Raw genomic sequence first — 27528 nt, forward strand, 5'->3', positions numbered from 1 at the left:
CAATTCCCCAAACTCACATGTACTTGATTAAGGAACCCTGTCAAAGTCAAGTACGATGATATTAAAAATCCAATTTATGCGACTATGGACTCTGAAAAACAACCTGAGGGTTTTGAAGGGTCAGGGGTGGGAGGTTGGGGCAACCTGAGGGTTTTGAAGGGTCAAGGGTGGGAGGTTGGGGGAACAGGTGGTGGGTAATGGGGAGGGCACGTTTTGCATGGAGCACTGGGTGTTGTGCAAAAAGAATGAATACTGTTACGCTGAAAAAATAAATAAAATGGAAAAAAAAATGCAAACAGAAACAAAAAAAAAAAAATCCAATTTATGAACAAAATGGATTTTCTTATTTAAAACATTTTAGTCAGAACTGGAAGACTTACCAAGACATGTATGAGACACAAACTACAAAAAAGGTTTAGTTATTATAAATGCTTCTGTACATAAAAATTGAAGAAATTATTAGGAGGAAAATATAGATCCAATAAAGTCGTATCTTGTAAGTTTTTTCCTCTATATCTAGATATACATATGTCTTTTTTTTCCTTCCACAAAATTGGGTAAGTAAAATACCCGTGGGTGGGCATAGTGAGTGTTTCATATAATATTATATATGTACAAATATTACCATGCTGTCAACTATTCTTTTAATGATTTTCATAAATCTGTAACAGTCATCATATGGATAAACCATAACTTATTCAACTATATTCCTGTCATTAATGGTATTTAATGGTATTTATTAATGGTATTTCCAATATTTTCCTATGAAATGACTGGCACTGAGAAAAATGACCTTTCATATTTTTGTGTGGAACTCCAAAGTGAAGGTTTCTAGAATTTCTGAGTCAGAGGAAATGCACACTCTGATGAGTCTCAATCATCCCCAAACTGATTTCCTATTGATCACCCTGCACCATTTCAACACTAAATATGATTCATTTTTAAGCAGTACCACACCTATGAGTAACAAATGATAGGTATCTCATTTTTGAAATTCACATTTTTAGCCATAAGTATCATATTATTTTCATGTTTACTGGTCACTAATAGTTCTGAAAAAATAATCTGTCTCTGACTTTTTAAATAAAGGTACTATTAGTTTCCTTATTAATATTTAAGAATGTTTAATACAATATTATCTTTTGTCATGTGCCTCAACACTGACCCAGTTGTCACTCTCTTTTTACTTGTGCTTGTTTTTGTCACACAAGTTATTTTTCACTTTATGCAAATATATTAATCTATGACAATAGGGATCCTGTTGCTTTTTACATTTCTGCTCAAAAATTTCTTACCCTTCATGGGGTGCCTGGATAGCTCAGAAGGTTAAGCAACCAACTCATGATTTGGGGTCAGGTCATGATCCTGGGGTCGTGAGATCGAGCCCCGACTCGGGCTCCACACTCAGCGCAGCATCTGCTTGAAATTCCTCCCTCCCTCTCTGCCCCTCACCCCCTCAAATAAATAAATCTTTTAAAAAAAATTCTTACCTATCTTAGTATCAGTTATTTTCTACATTTTTCTTTTAGATGGTTTGGTTTTCTTTGTTGTAAAGTCCATTTGAGTTTATTTGAAAAATGGAAAAAGAAGGGCACGTTTGAGAGATTTTTAAACCTCAACAGTAGGTGGGTTGGAGGGGTAAGCAAGAGGACAAGGATAAAGAGGCAGTGAGGGAAAGAGATTCGAAAGGAGAAAACGGCATTCCATGTTGAGTGAACAGCATTTAGAGACTGATTTCTACTTTATGCTTCTCCCTTTCTTAAAAGCTATGTTTCTTGAAGTCATGTTTTCTTGTTTTAAGTCTTCACACATTCACTCACCACCCCAAATATAATATGGCCTCCATCCTGGGTATAACCCTACATTCATCAAAGTTACCAATGTCTTCCAGTTAAAACCATCAGTCTCTAGCTGACTTAAACTCTGTAAGCCTTTAATCTTCGGTAATGGCTTTCTCCTACTCAATTCTTTTTCTCTGGTCACTCCAACTCACACTCCTTACAACTCTTCTTCCTCTCTTTCTCTTAAGTGTTGATGTCCCTGGAGGATTCTTCTTTAGAAACTTTCCTCTTAAGACTAGCCTTTTCTTAAGTGACCATACCCATAACCTTGACCTCAGCCATCCCCATAAGATGATGAATCCTTAACCTTTTCCTAGACCTTAGGTTCTCTTCTGAGCTGCAGACACACATTTTCATCTTCATCTCAAATTCTACAAGCCCAAAATGAATTCATCATCTTCCACAAAAGATGTGCTTAAACCTATTTTCCAATAATATTCCCCAGGACCTCCATTCTAAAATCACCCAACCCAGAAACTAAGCTAAGCCTTATTCTGAACTCCAGCCTGCCTTTCTGTCATCCACCCCAGTTCCTGCACAACTCCTATCTCATCAGTCAGCAAGCCCGTCTTTCAGATTTTCCCTCCTTTAAAATTCACTTTTCTCTACACCACCATTCTTATGCCCTTGACTTAGAAGAACCCCAAATCTCTCATTTAAATTACTCAGATAGTTTCTTTGTTAATTTCTGTAACTTCCTGCCTCACCCCTCATGGTGCATCCTCAACACAAGTGCCAAAGGTTTTTTCCTAAACTGCAAATATTCTAAGTTAATTTCCTGCTTAAAATCCTTTTATACCCTTTTGCTTTAAATAATGAAAATAATTGTGACTATTGTTTTCCTACTACAGATGGTCCCTGATTTACTAAGGTTCAATTTGAAAATTTTTGACTTTATCATGGTGTGAAAGTGATATGTATTCAATGGAAACTTAACTTTGAATTCTGAATTACGGTATTTTCAGGCTAGAGGTACAATATTCTCTCTCAAGATGCTGGGCAGGGCTGCGAGCCGCAGCTCACGGTCAGCCAGGGATCACGAGGGTGAACAACCCTTACACGTATGACCATTCTCTTTTGCACTTTCAGCCCAGTATTCAATAAATTACATGAGATATTCAGCATCTTATTACAAAATAGACTTTGTGTTAGATGATTTTGCCCAACTGCAGGCTAATATAAGTGTTCTGAGCACTTTTAAGGTAGCTGAGGCTATGCTATGATGTTTGCTAGGTTAGGTGTATTAAATGAATTTGAGTTACGATATTTTCACCTTATGATGGATTTTTTGGGACCAAACACTGACAGTTGAGGAAGAGCTGTACTTCTGATTTGCTGGGAAATTTATGAGAGGTATTTTAAAATACATTATATGGGAGAACTGAAGTTTATTATCCATGTGAGATGGCTCTGCTCTGTCATAGCTTCTTCCTCATCCAAAACAAATTCCTTAGTATTATATAGAAGATTCTTTATGGTCTAAACCTTACCAGCTTATTGATCTTTACCTGGTGCTAGTCTCACCTACTACTCTTCAACCATAACCAAACCCCTGAAACCACTAGAAAATCATTCTTTTTCCTGCTTCCTTATTCCTTCTGCCTAGAATCACAACCCCCCTTCACCTCAAGGTCATATACATCCTCCAAGAGTTAACTCAGCTGACCCATGGGTTAGGTGATCAAGTTGTTTTTATAATCCCACAGTCCTCAGATTATTTCTCTATCCAACCATGTACTATTGTATAACTATTGTTTAGCATCTATTTTTGCTACTAAACTTGTGTCACCAAAATAAGAGCTCTATTTAGCGAATGAAATGCCAAAACTGATGTTGTGCCCAGAGCACCCAGCAAAGTTTTATTACAGGAATTAATTATCATTCAAGAAATGGCCAATAGGACAGCACAATGGATTTATAAAAAGATGTGAGAAATAATACTAGAAACACCAGTTTACTATCAACGTAAATACCTTATTTCTACTGCCCAAGACCTATTGGAGGTATTCAAACAGAGGATGGGCAAAATCTGATGTGTTTTAAGGAAACAGTGAATAGTAATTTGATAAGATGTGAGAGGCTGAGGGGCAGAGATAAGCAAAGAGACAATTTAAGAGGTCCAGAAAGGGATGCCTGGGTGGTCCAGTGGGTTAAGCATCTGCCTCTGGCTCCGGTCATGATCCTGGCATCCTGGAATCGAGCCCCGCATAAGGCTCCCTGCTCAGTGGGGAGTCTGTTTCTCCTCTGCCTGCCTCTCCTCTGTGCTCTCTCTCCTTCTGACAAATAAAGTCTTGAAAAAAAATTTTTTTAATTAAAAAAAAAAAGAAAAGGTCAGAAAGAGTTGAGGAAAAATAGAGTTCATTTTGAGACAAGCTAATTTCCAGAAGCTGGTGAATATCCATGTCCTAATGTCCACCTTTTCTCAGTCTCATCTGAAAAATCCTTTCATAGTAACCATTTTCTCATACAAATTTCTTATCACTACCAAAACTAGCAGGAAGTTGAAATTTTTAGTCTAATACTCCATAGGTAGAGTAAGTCCTGAAGGTTTTGAATTTGAAAGTTGCAAGACCAGACATTGCTCTCAGGTTGGGACCACCTGAGGAAGAACAGGGGAGACAAGGGCTGAAGGGGGCTTCTTGGATTCATTTACACAACTGAGCAAAGAAGGAAGAGCCACTGGCATGATCAGGGCAAAGAGAAGGACCACCAGAGTGTAACCTGGATGTAAGTACAAATTGCGAACAGGGGCGTAAGCACCCCAGCCTCGATGCACCCCTAGAAGGACCCAGTCTTTGTTTCCTATCTATGGCCATAGAAACCACCGGATGAACAGTAACAGGCTTCCAGGCAAAATTCCACTTTAAAAAGAGTCCATCTTCTATTTGATCACTCTGTGTTAAACTGTTTTTTAACGTGCTGGCTCCATTTAAATAGATTTTGGTATAGAAGTACACTTCCCTGCTTGTTACATCTGTTGTTCTTGGCAAATGCCTTGCATTGTTGGTTTAAAAAATTAAAAAAATAAGACTCTAAAATTGCAGTAAACTATTCATTAAATTACTACTCTGACAGCTTTCTCTGATGATTCTTACTTTACAACATCATAATTTTAATTAAACATTTTCCACAATGATAAAAACTCAAGACATGTAGGAGTTCTCCCTCTCCTTCAGACTGATGTTTTTAAGCAGAGTGTTGGTAAATTTGGTAGGAAGAAGACGTTTATTTTTTAAAAAATCCTCCTGTAGAATCCTTTCTAAATGAAATGGTAAGAAAAGCAAAATTCCTTTACTTGAAAATTATGAAAGTTTCCGTTTACACAATGATTTGTGTAAACCCTATAAAAATCCTCTCAAAGTATTAGAATATGATTACCTTAAAACTATATGTCAGTATACACAATTTCTGAGTTCCTTTTCTAGGAAAAGAGACCGCACAGAAAGGATGGAACAATGGTATGGAAACTTACCATCCTCTCCAATTGGACTCTTTATTGCAGACTTATTGCTTCCATGTGTTAAAAATAAATAAATAAATAAAACCTTTAAGCCAACCCCAATCCCTAAAATTTTTGGCGTTCTTATTAAGCATTGAATCCAGAAAGAAAAAAAAAAAAACCTCAAAACTTTTTTTTATCACAAGCCTATCAGAATCAAGACTTATTTCATCATTACGGGGAATGTGTTCGAAATTAATAATAAAGGTTGTTTTCTCCAAGGCTTAAAGAAATTATACTATTTAAAGCTGCTAAGTACCATACATTCTTTAACCTTAATATTCAAATAAATAATGCCTATTTTGAACATTGCATTCTAGCGCATACAATATAAATTAATGAGAGGACCATTAAAATGGATGAGGTTCACACATTTCTTTTTGCACAGTAATGATTGTTTTTAACCTGTGTTACATAAAGCTGAGGAATATAAACATCATCTATAAGTAAATTATAAAATTGTCTGAAGCAATGAAATCTTTGCTCAAACTACACAATGAGGTCAATGAATTACCCAAGCTCTGTGTCTTTGCACTTTTCTACAAATCAGGGTGCACGATGGAATGCACAACTCCCTAAAAGCAACATATCTCCAACTTTCAGTGTCTGTCAAATGAAAGAAGGAAAATGTTCCCTCACCCCCCAAAGTGAGAACAGATGGGAATGTAAAATTAGATGAGAAGAGACAGTGAAGCTTTGGATGACCGACCAAGAAATCTTCCCCAGGGGTGGGGGGCCAAATATACTAGACCTCGGTTTGTTCTGCCTCTCAGTTAACTTCCAAATTCAGTACAATAGGAATGCAAAGCAGTTCTTAGATTCAATGCATTGGTTTTGGTTTCTGTAAGCATTCATATAAATTTCATGAAGAAGTTATTGACAATCCATTTTTTAAAATGTTATGTTTAATCATTCCTGTGAGTTTAACATGACTTTAAACTAAGACTGTTAACCGTGAGTATTTTTTTAATAAAATAAATGGTTTTAGGAAAAGAGACACTGGGCATGAACAATCAAGATACGGACAATAAATTCCCGGTATGATGGAAGAGCCATCTGCCATAAATTGAGAAGTTATGTAAATAAAGTATGAATACATTTCATATTCATTCTTTTCATATTTTATCTGTACAACTAAAAAAAAAAACCAACTTAATAGTAATGCCAGCAATACTTCCTACACCTAGGAGAAAAATGTTTTGCTGATATTCAATCTTTTTTAGCATGATATCACTTTTCTATCTAAAAATACTAACTATAAACTTAAAAGAATACTCTATATAGTGCTTTATTATCTTCAATATTTTTTATGTTTAATATGGGTAATAATTTAAAATTTCAGGGACACTGAAAATGGTGCTCTCAGATTCTAATGTATTTAAAAACAGTACTTTTATTGTGAATCACCATTCTCTTAAAATACTGTGATATTAAGAGCTATTTTTTGTAAGATTAAACATGATCCCCTGAAGCACTACCAGAGATCTTCCACAAAATAGTGCTTCTGGAGCAGATTTCTGGGTATGTGTTGATTTTTACATAAAATTTACATTCACTGATACAACAGTGAGAATAATTCAGTATTTTAATCAATTTATAGACCATTCTCATCCATAATTTCAAACTTGTTTTCCAAACAATGGTAAGTTCTCTGTGTACCTTTTCCCTGGTGTCCCAGAAAACTGGCTTTCAATATCTTAATCCCATTTTATCTTTTTTTTTTTAAGACCTTCCACCATAGTTTATACAACAAGAAGAAATATAGGAATATGAATCATTCCAAGTGGTGAAAGCAACCGCACCTCACACTTAAGTAATTTCAGTTTAAACAACCAAGGTGCTGGGAATGCAACAGAGGTTTCACTAACAATAGGGAATGAGGCCTTCCATAAAAAAGATGCTCAATATAGGACACAGCATTTAGTTGAACATGTGCATGAAATAATTAATGAAAGGCAGAATTTATTCTTCAGATTACTCTGAGTATGTGCAAATGTTACTACTGAAAAAGGAAAAAAAAAAGTCTTTCAAGGTATCTCCCCCCGCCCCTTATCAATACATAAAAGCCACAAGTGTCAAACAAACATCTGCGGATACTGTATTGATTTTATTAAAATCCATTTTCTCTACTTTACTTAAGCAGAAACACCTGTGAGTACTTTCAAATTCATCCTCATACTAATAAATCCAAATACTAATGCCCCAAAACATCAAATGCAGATCCCTTTACATTATTGCCTTAATTCATTTTATAGTTAGCTGGTTAAATGATTTTTAACATGGAACACAGAATATTTTATAATAAATTTAAAACTTCTATCTTCCTCTTGGGGCTCAGGGGAACTTTGAATAAGGAATACATATGCACAAACTCAACATTTCCTCAAGACTCCTGTCCTAGTTCCAGATCTTCCACTGTCCTCTTAAACTGGGTGAGTCAAAAACACACCCTGGACAACCACCACTAATGTGTCAAAGGAATCGGGTCAGATTAGGTCACAATTTCCCAGGCTGACGTCTGCAGACACCTATGGGCAGATTCTTGGGAGTCAGAGAGGGTTACAAGGTGTCTTCATGTTATGCTATAAATATAATTATATTTCGGATAATCTCGTTCACAACTTTTACCCCCGATCATCATCACATAATTTCAGGATCTGATTTTAACACAGTGGTTATGATCTTGTTCATGTGAGTCTTTTGTAATGACTGTGTTTAACTCTAATAGGCTGTTCCTCAAACTGAAATTCACAAATGTATTCTTGAAGCCTGATATTTTTCTGTTAACCCAAGTCCAAGTACTATTCAAGACCAACAGACACGAAATTAGATGATCTTTCTAATTCTTTTCCAGTCTGAAAAATACGTTACACTCTACCACAGCTTACTAATAATTTATGGAGATCCAGCATAAGCACACTTAGAGAAAGAGTACTTCACAAGAGGAGTTATTTCTAATTCGGTGTTTACTTCTTTTCTTTTTACATTTAAATGCAAATGAAATTTTTGAGATAACAAAACAGCATTCAGTGAGCAGAATAAATAAGGATATCAGATCAAAGTTCTCTTACCAAGTCACTAACATTTTAAATGATTTAGTGCATTATATACTAACTAGGAGTCAGACAATTCCAGTTTCTTTTTCCAGTTTTGCCTCTGACTTGAAATAGCATCTTGGTGTTAGAGTGATTTGTTTGTGACGCTCCCCCTTTTTTTTAACAAAGTTAATCCATTATGCTACTCAATGAATAAAATGCACAATAAATACCAGTCACTCATATTTCATAATAAGTAGTATGCTCCAGAATATAATTTATATAATAAATTTTTTAAAAATCTGTAAAACTCAAATATTTGCTTTTCTTAATTTTGTTAGTGACAATATAATGTATAAAATAACAGTATAATTTTGGGATCATATCGATCTAGTTTTATGTTTAAATCTGCTTCATCTAATTTTAAAATATTTACAATGTTGTCAATCGGCACTTAAAGAGATAATTTATTGGTACAAATCATTGTTTAATGGTTAAAAGTTTAACTTATAAAAACTTATCATTATTCATATATCACAATCTTATATCAAATTTTTAAACTATTCACTCTAGAAGGAGTTCTCAACTTAACATGTTTCTTAACAAAAGAATGATCTTAACACCAGTAAAGAGAAGTAAAATGTTTGCAAACTGCAAAGATATTCTGAATTTAAAATGTACATACTTTACATTTAAAAGTTATTGAGTTTTTAATTTAAAAAATTAGGAAAATGAAACTCATTTAAATCATCTTATTCCTATCTGTGACTTTTTGCAAACTTAAACTTTTTGCAAACAAAAGTTTAAAAAAAAAATTCTTCATAAAGCATTATGTGGGATTTTTTTTTCCCTAACTTGCAGCAGTTTCTACTGAATACTTTTTAAAAGAAAGTTGTGAACCATTTCTAAAGCATAACATAATTTGATTATTAATTAAACTAACAAAATCACTTACTGATTTTGATATTATTTATTGAATTTATATTGTTAACTTTTGACAGATGCATTTCATTTTTAAGGGGAAGTCTGAAAATCTAAGATCAACATAGTGCATAGTAAGTTTAACTTTTATCAAAAGAGAAATAGCACATTCAGATTTAAAAGTTTTCATTTCCTGTTCTAGCAAATATAACTAATATTACATTTGTAAACTCATTTCAAACTTTTTTCTTCCTATAAAGGAATTTTCAGCTTTTATTACTTCAAGATTTCTTTTCTAGAAGATGTAATTAGACCATTAACCGAAGGACAGTGGAGTTGGATGGAAAAAGTACATTTCCAGAAAGTGCACACTTTTATATATTGTGATAAGTAACCTTTTTCCTTGGAATAGACAAGTGCAACTGCACAAATGTTAAAACCACTGCCAAAAAGTTACTCTACCTGAACCGTAGAGCTGATCTCTGATGCAAAGCCGCCTGTCAAGGGAGCCTCGTGACTGATTAGCAGTCGCCCTGTTTTGATCACAGACTGAAAGAGAAAAGGAAAATCTGATGTTGAAGAGAATACATATTTTCAAGTATATGATGGCAGTTTTGATTAAGGAATAAAAACAAAGTATTTCAATCTAATAAATAATTAAAAGTTAGTAATACAGTTTTATGTCAAATAAGTTGTAACTCTCACTGCATAGTTATTTGATATTTGCACTGTTATGAAATTTTTCAATATAGTTTATAACCCTACTACAAAAGAAAAATGGGATTTGTCATTCTGTCATTAAAAGGCATTCCATTATAAAATACTTCTGTTATAAAATACTTCTGTGTTACAAACTAAATTACTGTATTTCACGTTTTTAATCTCAAAATCATTTTTTTCTTCATAGTACCTTAAGAATGAAAGTGGTTTTTGGGTTCACTTTTGGGTGTATTTGCATATAAACAAACAGCCTTGGGAAATTTGTTTTGTGGAGAAGGAACACATGAGACTAGCATGGTAGAGCTGTAACGCAAGAAAAGTTCAAGCTTCTAGATCTTCAAGGAAACCTAGCAGGAGGAAAGCACTGCAAAAGTACAAGGGTTACAGCCGTCTTTGTTCGTGTGCATTAAAAACTGGTTAACCACCACAACCCCATTTTCACATAGAAAATGTCACAAACAAAAAGATATACCCTCCATACTGGCTCAGTGTGGTTGTTCACCCAGCGTGATATACTCTGTACAATAATAAATCAAAAAGAATAGCTTATGATATCATAGTAGGATGCCAGCTGTGTTGGAAGGCAAAAAATATTAAAATCAACAGCAAATTACTGCTTCAGATATGTTGAATAATTAACATGTTACCAAAGAGCTGGGGTAATGTCTCTGCTACATGTCTAATAACTTGATATCTTAAATTATACATTAATATTTTGTGAATAGAAGATCTTCCACGCAAATATACGCATATAAATTAAAAGACTGCCTTCATTCTAAGCAACTAGAGTTTAAAATCTTAAAAGGAGCAGATGTTAAACTCCAAGATATGGCCAGTAGCCATGATAAAAATAAGTTATTATATCTACTGAGTATACAGTGATTTAAGAACATAAAATTTTATGAACACCTTAATGAATACCATCCCCACCCCCAGTGAAATGCGAACCTTGCTATACTGGTGCTTGGATTTTAGGACTGTGATGAATTATGCCATTTACGAAAATCACAAGTTTTAATGCACCTGGTTAGAAATATACAGAGACAAGAATAGTCCACAATCACAGAAAAAAAAACCAAATGCGTTCTCAAAGGACTCTCTAAAAGAAGTCCTGACCTAAAGGACTACCAGTTAAAAAAAACAGATATGACAACCAAACCTTTCTTATCACCCTGAAACCCAAAAGTCTGCCAATGTATAAGTGTCCAAGGATCACGTAGCTAAAAATCCATCCCAGTTAGAGGATGCATCTTAAATCCCAGGGAGGTAGAAATGAGAAACTTCTATAAAAATGCTACTGTTAGGGCACCTGGGTGGCTCAGTGGGTTAAAGCCTCTGCCTTCGGCTCAGGTCATGATCCCAGGATCCTGGGATCGAGCCCCACGTCGGGCTCTCTGCTCAGCAGGGAGCCTGTTTCCTCCTCTCTCTCTCTGCCTGCCTCTCTGCCTATTTGTGATCTGTCAAATAAATAAATAAAGTTTAAAAAAAAAAATGCTACTGTTACCTTAAACGTCCACACAACAAAACTGGTATTTTTTATTTGAGCTGAGTCCTATCCAAGGTCGAATGACAACCTTCAGAATGATCCCTGAAGGCTAATAAACAACAAAGGGGGAGAGCCTGGCTTCCTATAGCCTGCAGAATATAGCAGGGAAACGAAGCACAGATGTAGCCAGGACAAAAGCTTCCAACCCTTGGAGTTCATGCAACATGATGAAATCCAGAGACCTCCCGAGTGTCCTTCAGCTGGAGAAAGGCTAGATAAACTAAGAACAGCAATACAGTTGCATTATTATGCAGCCATAAAAAAGACGGAGTACAAGGAAAGATGCCTATGGTAAATGAACTGATAAAATGACCAAACTGCAGAACAACATAATCTCATTTTTACGAAACATGTAACAAAACAAAAACAAACAAAACAAAAACAAACAAAACAAAAACAAACAAAACAAAACAAAAAACCCAACCCACCACAGCCATGGGGATACCAATATACATAGCTGTATGTCCAGAGCCAACAGGCATGAATAGTCTGAAGGAATTCATTCCAAACTACCAAAACTTGTTTCTCCTAAGGATGGACAGTGAAGGAACTGTTGGGGAAAAGACTATGTAAGAAGTATTTTTATATTATTGCAAGGATTCCCAGTAAGTCATTATTAAGTAAAAGCAGAGCTCTTGAATTATGGCTAAAAGTAACAAGTACACACTGTGTTGTAGTCATAATCGCCTTAAAAAACCAAAAAAGGTTTTTGTTTGTTTGTTTTAATGGTACTTTAGGAATAGCTTCCGGAACAAGAGAAGCCTAAGGTCCCAAGCTCCTGCAGCAAACAGGCACACTAAGAACACAGGGAGTCAGCCTTCCCTGCCAGTCTCTGTAGAGTGCGCTCCACGGCAGGATCACGGCCCCCTCACCTCCTGGCCCTCAAACTGCTGGATCCTAGACAACATGGTCAATAAGCTCTTAGCATCAGAGAACATGACGCTCTTCAACACCTCTGTATGTGTATTGTGTACCTGTGTGTTCTTGGATCAGGAGTTTGGCTGACAGTTACAGAAGAAATTCCAGAAATTTCTAAAACACCAAGAACTAAAGGGTAGATACGATGAAAAAGTAATAACACTGCGAGTTTCTGGAAATTATTATGACATGAAAACCAGTGAGAGACAGTGTGGCAAGAAGAGAGGAGTCAGAAATAATGATCATCATCAACTGATTGTCCCATAAGTTGCTACGTGCTAGGCTGGGAGCTAAGCATTTCAGACTGATTACTGGATTTAATTTGGAAAGCATCTAAGTTCATTTTTGCTTCTTAAAGTCAACTCTGATATCTGAAAAGTATTAAAATGTGTAAAATAAAATTACAACAAAATTCTGAAGAATGCTAAATCAAGAAGTAACAGTGATATTTTCCAAGTCATATCATCAAAGAATTAGCACATATCATTAATGATTGAGTCAATAAATATAGTTCAATAATTTTGTAAGATATAATTAAATTCAACTTGGTATGTGCTATTTTATCATTCACAATTTTAACTTAGTAGAATTTCTGAAGATTGGTTCTTTTCTGTACTCCTTTAGAAATTATTAACACTTTGTTAATATTATGACAATGAGATCATCACAAATCTAGAAAATTAGCGACAGTTTTACTCTATTCTTTGTGATTCAATTAGATACTCTGATTAAATTACATGTTTCTGGTCAACTTCAACAGGCATTTAATTTTCACACATTTAGGCACAATGATACACAACTGCCTGGTTATGTTGCTAGCCAAATTTAGAATTTTGAGGTATTTAGTAAAAGTTCACACGGTACCTTTTAGTGGGGATAGCCATTAACCTTTTTAAAATAACTAAAGATATAAATACTAATAATACTTTGAAATTCATTTTCTTTAGAAGAAAATTTTGTTTCAAGTTTTCTTCCGAGATAAACCTATTTTACCACTTGAGGAAAAAAAATTTTTTTAAGGGTTTAAGCAACTTTACAATATAAAAAGCTGAACCTATCAGAGCCAGGAAAGATCACGTAAGGCTGGATTTTCCAGTATCTGCTTCTTCAACTTTTTGCCACTAAGACCTGCTCCAGGATCCTGGCCTCGGGCAGATGGAGGACCAAGAGTTAGAGGCAAACAAATGGCACCAGGGAAAGCTAAGCCAATTAAAGACAAGGACCGTGAATAACTGTTTTCTGTATCCCCCACCGCAAAACAAAAGGGCTTTGTTTCCTACCAGGGCTCCAGAAGATTTGTCAAGAAAACTTTAAAAGCAATTCTGGAAGGCTAGGAGTGAAACAGACTGTGGCTGCTAAGTCAGTTAGCACCGGTCGGCCCTGGATTTGTCTCGTGGAGTCTCACTTTCTCCCTATTTCAGTTAGCCATCCCCTCCCCTATCAAAGTTTCAATAAGGAACACAGGGCAACTTGGCCAACAGCACTCGTCAAGACACCCCTGTTCCAATGGGACACTGACAACACCTTCTGCCCCGTCTGGCCACTCTGTGACTTTTTCCCATTGTCCGTCTTCTATCCAGACATTATTACAAGTGGCTATCACTTTGCATTATCTATGCAGGATATCTAGTAAAATGCTCAGAAAATGGTAGACACTCAAGAAAAGTTAATTAGATAAAAGCCTGTTATAAAATAATTTCATTATATTAAATATGTCCCACTGAAGCTATTTATTGCTTTCTGAGCAAGCTCCATTTTTGAGATAGGGCAAAAGTATACTTCAGCACATCCTGCAACAATTTAAACATGAAATAATAGACTCCAAACTGAGGATATTTTAATGTAGATTTGACAATAAGATACCCGTGGTAAGAGCAAATTGCGAAGTTATACTCCGTTAAAATGACTACACAGATTTTGGCTGCCTAAACATTGGACATATGTTTTAGTGAATGTAGCCTTTAAAGATTTTAACACGATCCAACCAGGAAAACTGTTAAGCTGTCATTCCAGGAGAAAATGATACAGACAAGCAGACCATTAGGTTTGCATATGCCTGAATGTGTAATGCTGACATTCAAAAAGCAAAAAATATATATCTTTTTTATTTCTTCCTCAAACTCCATGGCAAGACTTTCTCCCACAGAGCACTTCAACCTGACCAACATGGGTCAGCAGCTGAATCTGACTGCTGATAAGATAAAGCAGGAAAGTAACACTTGGGATGGGCAATTTACAGCCCTTTTCAACATTTTCTACCTGAATATATACCTAATGAAAAGCAAAAGAAACACCCAAGCCAGCCTTTACCACCTCCCTTTGAAATAAAATATTTAGAAATACATGTAAGCAAAAGTCATAGTAAAATCATACAACTGTGTTTCATTAATCAAGAACGTATCAATCAATATTTAGACACTCTAAAATCAGTCAGAACATGATTTAAATTAGGCTTCAAATATCACTGCAAATGCATCACAGTTTTTGAAATGTTTTCTTGTTTAGTAGCCAAATGCATTTGAAAAGTTAGCCAGAAAAACTTCACAATCAATCACAGGCTAGCAAATGTATTCTAATATGCCCAGCAACTATTATTAATCAGCCTGATCTTCACGCACAGACCATGGACCGGTACACCGCTGGAGAAATACCAACGCTGAAAGAGAAAGAATAGTCGTGAACTCCAGAGAAAGTTCGGAAAAGTCCATTTTGGCAAGAATATGAGTGACGGGGTTACAAATATTTTGCTATTGTAGGAAAGTGGAATGAATGGAGAAAAACTAAATCCTAGGAGCTTTATCACCCATGTGGAAAAAAGTAGGTAAGGGAGCAAGCAGAGCATAGAGAACCAAGTAAAATCAACAGGAAAAGAATGAGCAAATCATACTAACAAAGACCTGAAATGTCCGGGAAAATTTCAGACATCCTTACTAGTTCATTCCTGCCTGAACTCTTTGTATAAACCACATCTCAAACACCGAAGAGTCTAGGAAAAACTGCTTTTGCAAAAATTAGAAGTAGACATCTGAAATGTTAAACTGTGTCAGGTAAACATGTTTCTATCAATCAACCTTACCTTTCTGGCTTGTTTCCTTAGAGTCCCTCCAGGCTCGGGTCATGTCAGACCAATCACTACTCTGTGAATGTGACCCATGCTTCCCCCCCTCTGACTTCCTTGCCCAGGTCGGCAGGCATTCTATTCCTCCCTCAAGACCCATCTTATACAATGCCTTCTCCCTGGTCCCCTTCTTCATGTCACATCATATACATTCTAGGAACCACTTCCTAACAGAATCTGAAGAAGCCGACAATGCAAGGGTATTCTATGAAACATAAAACCAGGGTACAAGGACAAGGGTCAAGTACTAGGGTCAAGGCAACACTCAACAGCTACCTCTCTTAGGAACGCTAGAAATTTGCCTTGTAGGACAGCCCTGTGTGCATCTGTCTTATTAGCCTTTCCAACCACACTCAAAATCACAAATTTGAACATGGGGACTATTTATATTTATGTCTATTGCCAAACACAGCATATGACAAATAAGCATTAAATTGAGCCAGTTATGGGGCACCTGCATGGCTCAGTGGGTTAAAGCCTCTGCCTTCGGCTCAGGTCATGATCCCAAGGTCCTGGGATGGAGCCCCGCATCAGGCTCTCTGCTCAGTGGGGAGCCTGCTTCCTCCTCTGTCTCTGCCTGCCTCTCTGTCTGTCAAATAAATTTTTTAAAAATCTTAAAAAATAAATAAATAAATAAATAAAATAAATTGAGCCAATTACGCTTGTTTTATTATCTTGGGACCAGCGTATATATTAGTAAAACAAAACAGTTTGAAAAAAATACTTGAGTATCTTTTTGTTTTTTGTTCTGGGGGGTATTCTTTTTTTTCTTGGAGACCCAGGCAGGGGTATCTGTACTATCTCTCCCAGCAGCCTCTAACTCATTCAAAAGCACAAAATTCAGAAAGTGTCAAGTATTCTATACCTAACCACAATACCTAATATATGCTTGTGGATGTGGGCTCAATAAATGTTCTTAATGTTGATTTAAAAAAAAAAAGGAAGTATACAGACACGTGATTTAAATGAATCATTAACAAGCCTCCAATTTTCTGATGCCTTTAAGCCCTTACGAGAGACTGAATAGAGCTATAAAATGCATTGAAAGGGAAGTCCTAAAAAACTAAGATCTAAACCCTGGTCTGATTCAACTAAAGGACTCCCTTGGGCCGACTCTTTCCACTTATTTTTCCTAGTCCCGACTGGTTTTAGAATAAGGAGTGAGCCTTCAAAACCCGCTCCCCCTCCCCCAATCCCACCTCCCCACAGCAACCCCCAGTTTGTTTTGTGAGATTAAGAGTCATTTATGGTTTGTCTCCCTCCCAATCCCATCTTGTTTCATTTATTCTTCTCCTATCTCCTACCCCCCCATGTTGCTTCTCCATGTCCTCATATCAGGGAGATCATATGATAGTTGTCTTTCTCCGATTGACTTATTTCACTAAGCATGATACGCTCTAGTTCCATCCACATCGTCGCAAATGGCAAGATTTCATTTCTTTTGATGGCTGCATAGTATTCCATTGTGTATATATACCACATCTTCTTGATCCATTCATCTGTTGATGGACATCTAGGTTCTTTCCATAGTCTGGCTATTGTAGACATTGCTGCTATAAACATTCGGGTACACGTGCCCCTTCGGATCACTATGTTTGTATCTTTAGGGTAAATACCCAGTAGTGCAATTGCTGGGTCATAGGGTAGTTCTATTTTCAACATTTTGAGGAACCTCCATGCTGTTTTCCAGAGTGGTTGCACCAGCTTGCATTCCCACCAACAGTGGAGGAGGGTTCCCCTTTCTCCACATCCTCTCCAGCATCTGTCATTTCCTGACTTGTTCATTTTAGCCATTCTGACTGGTGTGAGGTGATATCTCATTGTGGTTTTGATTTGTATTTCCCTGATGGCGAGTGACGTGGAGCACTTTTTCATGTGTCTGTTGGCCATCTGGATGTCTTCTTTGCAGAAATGTCTGTTCATGTCCTCTGCCCATTTCTTGATTGGATTGTTTGTTCTTTGGGTGTTGAGTTTGCTAAGTTCCTTATAGATTTTGGATACTAGCCCTTTATCTGATATGTCGTTTGCAAATATCTTCTCCCATTCTGTCAGTTGTCTTTTGGTTTTGTTAACTGTTTCCTTTGCTGTGCAAAAGCTTTTGATCTTGATGAAATCCCAACAGTTCATTTTTGCCCTTGCTTCCCTTGCCTTTGCCGTTGTTCCTAGGAAGATGTTGCTACGGCTGAGGTCGAAGAGGTTGCTGCCTGCATTCTCCTCAAGGATTTTGATGGATTCCTTTCTCACATTGAGGTCCTTCAACCATTTGGAGTCTATTTTTGTGTGTGGTGTAAGGAAGTGGTCCAATTTCATTTTTCTGCATGTGGCTGTCCAATTTTCCCAGCACCATTTATTGAAGAGGCTGTCTTTTTTCCATTGGACATTCTTTCCTGCTTTGTCGAAGATTAGTTGACCATAGAGTTGAGGGTCGATTTCTGGGCTCTCTATTCTGTTCCACTGATCTATGTGTCTGTTTTTGTGCCAGTACCATGCTGTCTTGATGATGACAGCTTTGTAATAGAGCTTGAAGTCCGGAATTGTAATGCCACCAACTTTGGCTTTGTTCTTCAATATTCCTTTGGCTATTCGAGGTCTTTTCTGGTTCCATATAAATTTTAGGATTATTTGTTCCATTTCTTTGAAAAAAATGGATGGTATTTTGATAGGGATTGCATTAAATGTGTAGATTGCTTTAGGTAGCATAGACATTTTCACAATATTTATTCTTCCAATCCAGGAGCATGGAACATTTTTCCATTTTTTTGTGTCTTCCTCAATTTCTTTGAAGGGTCAGGGGTGGGAGGTTGGGGCAACCTGAGGGTTTTGAAGGGTCAGGGGTGGGAGGTTGGGGGAACAGGTGGTGGGTAATGGAGAGGGCACGTTTTGCATGGAGCACTGGGTGTTGTGCAAAAAGAATGAATACTGTTACGCTGAAAAAATAAATAAAATGAGAACTCCATAAAAAAAAAAAAAAAAAAATAAATAAATAAATAAATAAATAAATAAATAAATAAAATCTAAAAAAAAAAAAAAAAAGAATAAGGAGTGAGCAATACAAAACATGTTTCTGTTTTTATGTACATCTCTTTTAAATACATGCTTGTACCAAAAACGCAAACAGAACATTTCCTTTTCCTGGTGCTGAATATAAATTTTCTTTTTCTAGTGAGAAAAGGTCATGTCACCATGACGATAAAGATATTGTACTGGATGTGTGGTCATTTATTAAATACATAGTTAAGCCATGAGTAAATATGTAAACAAATGTGTCTTAAAAGTTTTTTTCATTTCCTCCATTAGCTCAAACATCAGGCCATAGGTATCATGTTTTTGTGCCAAAACAATTTTTCAGTGATTGAAGCAGCCATTTTCCAGCTGTTTTCCTGTGTTCTTTCTATCACAGCCCTATCGTTTCTCAGCAGGATTTAGAGTATTTCCATAAATTCATACCCCACTTCCCCTGCAACTCTTAGCCATTTCTGTTCATGAAAAGAAGTCTTTTTTTTTTTAAGATTTTATTTATTTATTTGACAGACAGAGATCACAAGTAGGCAGAGAGGCAGGCAGAGAGAGAGGGGGAAGCAGGCTCACTGCTGAGCAGGGAGCCCGATGCGGGGCTCAGGGGCTCAATCCCAGGACCCTGAGATCATGACCTGAGCCGAAGGCAGAGGCTTTAACCCACTGAACCACCCAGGGGCCCCCATGAAAAGAAGTCTTAACATGTCATTTCGATATGAATATTGTTGACTTCCATGTTGCAGAATTTTAGAAAACTGTTAACAAGAGCTATCACAAAGCCAAGCTGTACTTTTGGAAACACAGTCAGGATGTTGTACGTTCTATATTTTCCATCCTTAGAACCATCCTGAGTTCTAGTAGTCTTTTTCTTTGGAATCTGCAACAGCGGAAGCATTCAGAAGCACCACAACTAAAATTTTACTATAAACATGGTTATATTCATAGCAGCAATGTCCACAAGAGCCAAACTGTGGAAGGAGCCTAGATGTCCTTCAACAGATGGATGGATAAAGAAGATGTGGTTCTGGGGTGCCAAGGTGGCTCAGTGGGTTAAAGCCTCTGCCTTCAGCTCAGGTCATGATCCCAGGGTTCTGGGATCGAGCCCCGCATCAGGCTCTCTGCTCAGCAGGGGGGAACCCCTCTCTCTCTGCCTGCCTCTCTGCCCACTTGTGATCTCTCTGTCAAATAAATAAATAAATAAAATCTAAAAAAAAAAAAAAGATGTGGCTCATATATACAATGGAATTTTACTCAGCCATCAGAAAGGATGAATACCCACCACTTGCACTGACATGGATGGAACTGCAGGGGATTATGCTACGTAAAATAAGCCAACAAGAGAAAGACAATTATCATATGGTTCCACTCATATGTGGAACATAGGAATAGCGCAGAGAACCACAGGAAAAGGGAGGGAAAACTGAATGGGAAGAACTCAGAAAGGGAGAGAAACCATGAGAGACTCTAGACTCAGGGAAACAAACTGAGAGTTACAGAAGGGAGGGGATTGAAGAGATGGGGTAACCAGGTGATGTGAATTAAGGAGGGCATGTGTGGTGATGAGCAGTGGGTGTTGCATGCACATAATGAATCTCCGAACCATACGTCAAAAACTAATTATGCACTACATGTTGACTAACTGAACATAAAAAAAAAAAAAAAAGACCCCCCCCCCCAAAAAAGTAAAGAAAAAGTGGGAGTACATTAGCTCCTATATACTACTTGGCAAATCTAGAACCTGACCCAACAGTGAAGACCACTGGTGGCACCATTCCACTACATTTATTATTAATTCTAATGTTTACCTTCATTCAAGTAGTACTGTTTTGTTACCACAGTGTTACAGACATATTGTGTGGTGGGGGAAGGTGTTGATAATTCACATAAAACTCATCTTTAGCATCTAGGTTGTGATTATGGGCTGACGGCAAACTCCATACAGAGAGTTTTGTTTGTTTTGCCATTTTAGTCATTTTTAACCGAAAAGCTCTATGGCATTAAGCACATTCGTATTGTTGCACGATCACTAGCACCATCCACCTGCAGAAGTTTTTCGCCTTCCCCAACTGAAATTCTGTGCCCATTAAACAAGAATTCCCCATTTCTCCCTTCCCCTGGGCCCTGGCGACTAGCATCTACTTTCTGTCTCTCATATGAGGAACATCATATGAGTGGAATCATATATTTGTCCTTTCATGACTGCCTTACTTCACTTAGCATAACGTCTCTTCATCCACATTATAGCATTTGTCAAGATCTTTAAGGTTGAATAATATTTCACTGTCTGTATACACCACATTTTGTGTATCTATTTATCTCTCAGACATGTTAATTACTTCCACATTTTGACTATTGAGAAAATGCTGCTATGAACATGGGTGTAGAAATATACCAATTCAATTTGCTGCCTTCACTTCTTTTAGGGTATATACCCAGAAGTGGAATTGCTGATCACATGGTAAAACTATACTACGTTTTTTGAGGAATTGTCATACCAGTTTCCAAGGCATCTGCACCATGTTACATTCCCACCACCAATGCACAGGGGTTCCAAATTCTCTACATCCTCACAACATTTGTTATTTTGGCTTTTGGTCTTGTTTTTTACAGTAGTCATCCTGTTTTTTACAGTAGTCATCCTAATGATATCATATACAGATATCACCTAATGGTGATATCTCACTGTGGTTTTAATTTGTATTTCCCTAATGATTAGTGATGTCTCATCACTAACAATTTTTTAATAAGGCTGTTTGATTTTTGTTGTTAATAAAATAGTTGGCTTATGCATCTAATGATGTATTATATGTTGGCTAATTGAACATAATAAAAAATGCTTACACATCAAATTTCTAAATCAGCCTCTTTGAGGACTGGAAATAAAATCTCTTCATAATATAAAATCCCAAGTAGGAAAATATATAATCATACTCAGCTGTTCACCATGCCCTCTTTCTTAGAAAAGCATATATCTGGTTTACTGACTATCCCCTGTTCTGAAATAAACACAAAGACATGTTCCCTAAGATCACGAATGTCACATAGTTCCTTGCCCCGACTGATTATCTAAAACGGCATTCCTCTCCTGAAAAATTTGGTAAATCGGCTAATCAGAATCACTAAGATAACTTATACATAGTAAAAGCACTAAAGTCCACTGCCCAAGAAAATAATGGGGTCTAGTTACATAATAGAGAAATTTCTGAGCCTCCTGTCTTTGTTCCCTACTCTGCCAGTAATTAGGAAATAAAATAATGCCAGCTAAGAAAGTTTGGAACATCGATACCAACCAGAACAATCACCATCATCTTATTTATTATATACAACTTCCCAATTAATTTTTAACGTTGTATAAAGTCCAAAGGTCACTGGTTCATGTCAAAACAACTTATTGAGCCACTCACATGTGCCAGTACTAGAGAAACAAAGATGAGTTAACCCAGGTCCCAAAGGACTGTAATATGGGTTGCCACAATATCCTAGGACAAACCATACTTAAGAAAGAAAGAAATTAAAGAATCCTGGAATTAAAAGTCATGTTCCATTTGTTAAAAACAAATTATATTTAGAATTTTAAATTTCGACTCTTAAGATCTTTTCTAAAATAACACTGAAAAAATGAATTTCTCTCTTCTTAAAACAAACCACAATTACTAATATTCACTCCTTTTCTATTCATAAGCCTCTACTTGGCAAATTTTTCTTAAGTGTTGACAACAGAGGGAAATACTATGTCTGGCCATCATAAGAGTTCCCAGGGTAGAAACTGATATCATCCCCTGTGCTCCCAGCATACCATGATTAATAAGAAAGTGACCCTAACCAAAACCAGCACTGTCAGCCAGTTATGTTTTATACTGCTGTTTTAAGCATGTATCAAGGGTACAATTTTCCCTGAAGCCAGCTGGTTGTCTACCAAGGTAATACTTCTCTAAGGAATGATCAAAAGTATAAACACTGCTACAATTCTGCATCACCATGGATAAATGCTTTTATTTTCTAAAACCTGGTCCAATTCTGTTGAAGCAAATGGGTTTTTAGTCCATTACGAAACAAAAATCATGTGTAGTTCATAATACATGGGCAAGGCTTAAAATCTTTGGGTCTTTTTTATGACTCAAAAGAGTGGTATCGTAAAACTCCAGGGATATTTCAGGAAAAGTTATACATATATTTTTTTAGTACATATAACTAAGTTGGCATAGAGAGTAATAAAAGACATAAATTTCATACTTTCATTAAAACCAAGAAGATGGGGAGGAACTATTTACATGACAGGTGGAGTCGGGAAAACAATACTTTTGGCAGAAATAGCAGTATTTGTCTAGAAAACACTCACTGATTTGACAGAGAAGGTGAGGGAGGTACACATATCTCAAGGTAAGAATTAGCTAAGAGAATTAGTGAGAAGTTATATGCAGTATAATAGTTGTCCAGAAGTATCACTCAATATTGAAAAATCAATTTATATCTAGATTTAAACCTCTTTTCTTTTTTTTCAGGGATAGCACTCTGAAATTTTCTTTCCTTATAAACCACAAAAATATCAACAATCCATTCCTCTTTGATTTACAATTCTCTGCTCTGCAACTTTTTTATTGACAAGGACTAATAAAATAAAATAAGAAAACCATGGCCATTATATCACAAAAAGTGACATATGCCTATAATAGCTTATGAATGACAAAGTCATTTTGTTGAGGAGTGGTCCAAGAAGATTTTGTGCTTGTTGACTTACTTTATTGTAAGTTGATCATTTTACTTTATCCTTTATGAATACAGTTATTATAAGAGAAAATATCATTTTAACCAATGAAAATGTTCCATTGATCTAATAATTTTTAAAAAAAAGTTAAAAATAAGAATGAAATAGCACCTCATTCATTAAAGTCACAAAATAACTTTAATTTGAATACTTGCAAGGTTACGTGTGCAATGTAAAGCACCATAAATCTTCTGAGAAACACTTTGGGAATCTATTTATCAAAAGGTCCTAATGTTCAGATTCCTACAATAACCAAACTCAGTTTTAAAAAGTATTCTCCGAAAAGAATCCAAAGTTTTAAAATACTGGACTTCTGTTTTAAAATAATTGCGTGCATGTACTAGGTTTTTAAAAAAAAACTCGAAAGTTTAGGAAACACTCTTTTAGAAACATGGTTTCACACTAAAGACTCCAATACTCAATACCGGGGCATTTGGGGGGGGCTCAGTGGTTAGGTGTTTGCCTGCCGCTCAGGACACGATCCTGGAGTCCTGGGATTGAGCAGTGTTGGGCTCCCTGCTCAGAGGGAAGCCTGCTTCTCCCTCTCCCATTCCCCCTGCTTGTGTTCCCTCTCTCGCTGTCTCTCTCTCTCTCCCTCTCTCTGTCAAATAAATAAATAAACTCTTTTTTTAAAAAAAGACTAATACCATATTTGGCTCAAGGGTAAACTGTTTAAAAGGGCTAAGCACTTGAGAAATACTGTATTTCAATGCCTTCCGGTTACCATACCCTGCATACTGTCTAAAATCAAGGACATAATGATTTTGCTTCATCTGCCTAACTTTTTCAGGCCCCCAAGTTTATGACCCGACATTCAGACAGGCAGAAAAGCAGGTAGAAAAAAAACTAGAGTGTAGGAGAAGCTTCGACCTGGAAGTACAGCTCCTGTCCTGGGGGTTCAGGCTGGGAGCTGATGGCCTACCCTTTGGCTTAGAAATTAGAGAAAACAGACAGAGCAGAACCAAAGGGCACATGATCTGATGGACACTGGGTGTTATACGCAACTGATGAATCGCTGAACACAACATCAAAAACTAACGATGTACTTTATGCCGGCTAATTGAATTTAAATAAAAAAAGAAAGAAAGCATGCAAAACATCTCAAAAAAAAAAAAAAAGTGAACCCCACACTCTGTCTACTGGCAAATGAGTCTGAACAAAATGATATCACCCTGTTCAAAAATGAGTCAAGGAAGCAAAACACAGAGTAAACCATTCATCCTAATTGGGAAAAAAAATTCTAGACAGTATCATGATTATTCAAAGAAAAGCATGCCTCTGAAAATGATCTACTCCAGAGCCAGAAGAAAGTGTTAAGCAACTACTGTGCATTGTCACGAGAATACAAGGTCTAGTCTCTAAGAGATAGGAATCAAAATTCTAAGGAGATTGGATGGCTGGGTGAAGGATAAAGATGACATCTGAAATTCTCACATGGGAACTAAAACCGCAAGAATAAATCTTTAATTCCCAGTGGAAACAGATCTGGGTATCTCCCTACTACTGCCTGTCCTCCATCAGTTACAGCACTCCACTGTTTGCAGACTTCAAAATTATATTCTGCATGAATGAAAATGGATTCCTCGGACCCCACGCAAGTGTCCAAAAACACAGGGGCAAGAAGCAAGCAGAAAAGAAATCAAGGTGAGTAACAAAAGGGGTCTTTTCTTTCCCTGGCCACAGGAGTGGTGAGGAGCCTTTCCCTAGCTTCCCTCCACTTCCTTGGACATCTGAGGCTAGAGAAGCACAGGCAGGGCTTCCTCCTCTTCTCCTTCCATTTTCCCTTTCCCAAAGTCCACCTGGGGCTAGTTATTACCCAAACTGGACTGAGGCCAGGAGGAACAAGGAGGCGGAAGAAGGAAAGGAGGCCCTTCCGCCCAGTCTGATGGCAACTTCAAGGCACAGTATTAATCGGAGACTGCCAACCACTAGCTTTCTTTTGGCAAGAGACACAAAACAAATGTCTCAAGGACCCTGGAGAGTAATGTGCATAACTGAGGCAATAATAAGTGGTGGGGAGTGTGGACAAGCAGAGAACAGTCTCCGACCTAGGTGGTCAGATCTTTTTTCTTTAAATACTGTGAAAGCCAAGCAAAATATGCCTCCAGCCGGATTCCGCCAAAGAGCTACAGCCTATACTTTACAGAAACATCTTTCTGGCAGAATAACACTTTTTTTTTTTTTTTTTCTCACATGTCAAGATGCACTTTCTGCCATGTTATCTTTACCCACAAAATTATACACTGAATTAGGCAGCCTTCCATTCTGGCCTTACCAAACATTTTGCGGATGTTTACCAGGATAAACATCTATTTCGTTGAACGTAACATTTAGCAGAGCAGACAAGTGTTTCAAAAGAAAGACACTTGGGCCATTTCTTCACCATGAGCTTCTAAAACCCAGAAAAACAATAAGCTATCCAAGGTAACGTGTAACTCTATGTTTCCAGTAGTCCTGCTATACGCTCCAAAATGCCATCATAAGTGGACACTGACAGCGTTTGAAATTTTAAATGTGCAGGGGGAAAAAAGTAGTCCACGGCTCTGAAACGCCTCCCCACAGCGTGCTCAGTAGCACTGTCCTCCATCACCGAACTGCGACAACGCCAGTGGGCCTCCACGCCAGTGAAAGACTGAAAGTCAGCTTGCCAATTATTAGTAGTCCTTCATAGATTAAAACTTTTTTCTCCTCCCAAAAATATAATTTTCTAGAAAACTTTCTTTAGATAAAAAGGGAATCCGTCACATTCTTTCTCACTTCCACCTTCCCCTACCCACCACCGCCACCACCGGTTCTTGAAAGTGGAAATTGCTAATTTGGCCATCAGTATTGGAACGGGGCCTGGCCAACGGCAGTGACCGTGACGTCCAAAGATGGTGTGCTGCCTTAGCCATAAGGAACAGGTAGCAAGAGGAAGCCCAGATGCCACGGCCAGCATTTTAAAGCAGGGGAAGAGAATGAAGGGGGTACCATGAAAATAATCAGGTTTACTTCAGGACCCACGCAGAAAAGGGGCTGGAGAATCCAAAATCAAAATGATGAGAATAGGATGAGGTTTTTCTGCAGTCATGGTGGGGCTCAACATAATGGGTATTTACCACCTTAGCATCACTGCTGCCACCCTCCTAGAGGTTACCAACCCCCCACCTGCTATGTTTTAGGCTCCAAAGGGTTTTGTACTTTGCTAATCATAAGTTCATTTCTGCTAGATACAGAAATGGATGTTCTTGAATCTATCATACACTATCCCCCTTAGTTCTAATGGTGATTAATGTCATAATTATTTCCAATAAATTAAGGGAAACATACTAGGGTTTTGTTATTCTTTTGAGTCCTAAAAAACTTGTAGGAACTCGCTCATAAATCTCTCTTAAAGAAAAATAATCATTTTTTCACATCTGTTATAAAAAAATGCATGGCCTCTAAATTATGTGTGCTTGTGTTTATAGGCACACCTTTTCCCATTTTTTTATCTATACTATTTGAAATTCATATATTCTAAACTACAGCTTCACATGAAACCAGGAGACCTCCACGAGGGTGGAATATTAACATAACCTTTAATGTTATTGCTCCCCAGTCCCACCCTCCCGCAAAGGAGGGTATCACTTTTCACTGGGACAGCCAACCATAATTCTGAAATCAGAGCAGGGCTGGCTCTGCATGACTAACACTGGACCCACACTATCCTTAGCTGGCCTGGGGCAACAAGGTACCCTGCTCACTGAGGAAGGCAGTGGGAGGGAAGGGTGGCTGGGGACACATATTTGAGACATAAATCTGCAAATTCTCAATAAGCTGCAGCCGTTAAGAGCCAGTATCCAATCTGAAAAATGTCAAAGACCAGTTATTTGAATAAAATGAAGGGGTGAGCTCAGAAATACTAACAAATGTATCTGCACGACCTTCAATATTGAATTGTTCGGGCACTATTTTGTAAAACCACAAAGACAAGAAGTTAACCAGAAAACAAGATCACGGAGCTGGCATGTATCTTGAAGTCACCGTTTTTCTGTAAAGAACTTGAAAGGGAAGTCTCATTCACAAATAATGGCCCCTAGCATATATTCCCATCCTCTAAAAAACAGAGTTAGTTTTGAAAGAGAGACCATATAAACAGTGAAATGCACCTCAGTGGGCTGATGGGGTA

The 27528-nt window shown here is 37.2% G+C and overlaps 1 protein-coding gene across 1 annotated transcript in view; it reads right to left on the reverse strand.

The window, feature by feature from the left end:
- BCKDHB (branched chain keto acid dehydrogenase E1 subunit beta) overlaps positions 1-27528 on the reverse strand; it is a 232473-nt gene that overhangs the window by 56312 nt on the left and 148633 nt on the right. Inside the window, exon 9 of the mRNA XM_046006755.1 lies at positions 9759-9845. Coding sequence (XP_045862711.1) covers positions 9759-9845 — 87 coding nt within the window. The remainder of the gene's footprint in view (positions 1-9758; positions 9846-27528) is intronic.

This window comes from Meles meles, chromosome 5 (genome assembly GCF_922984935.1).
Source record: "Meles meles chromosome 5, mMelMel3.1 paternal haplotype, whole genome shotgun sequence".
NCBI classification, from domain to species: Eukaryota; Metazoa; Chordata; class Mammalia; order Carnivora; family Mustelidae; genus Meles; species Meles meles.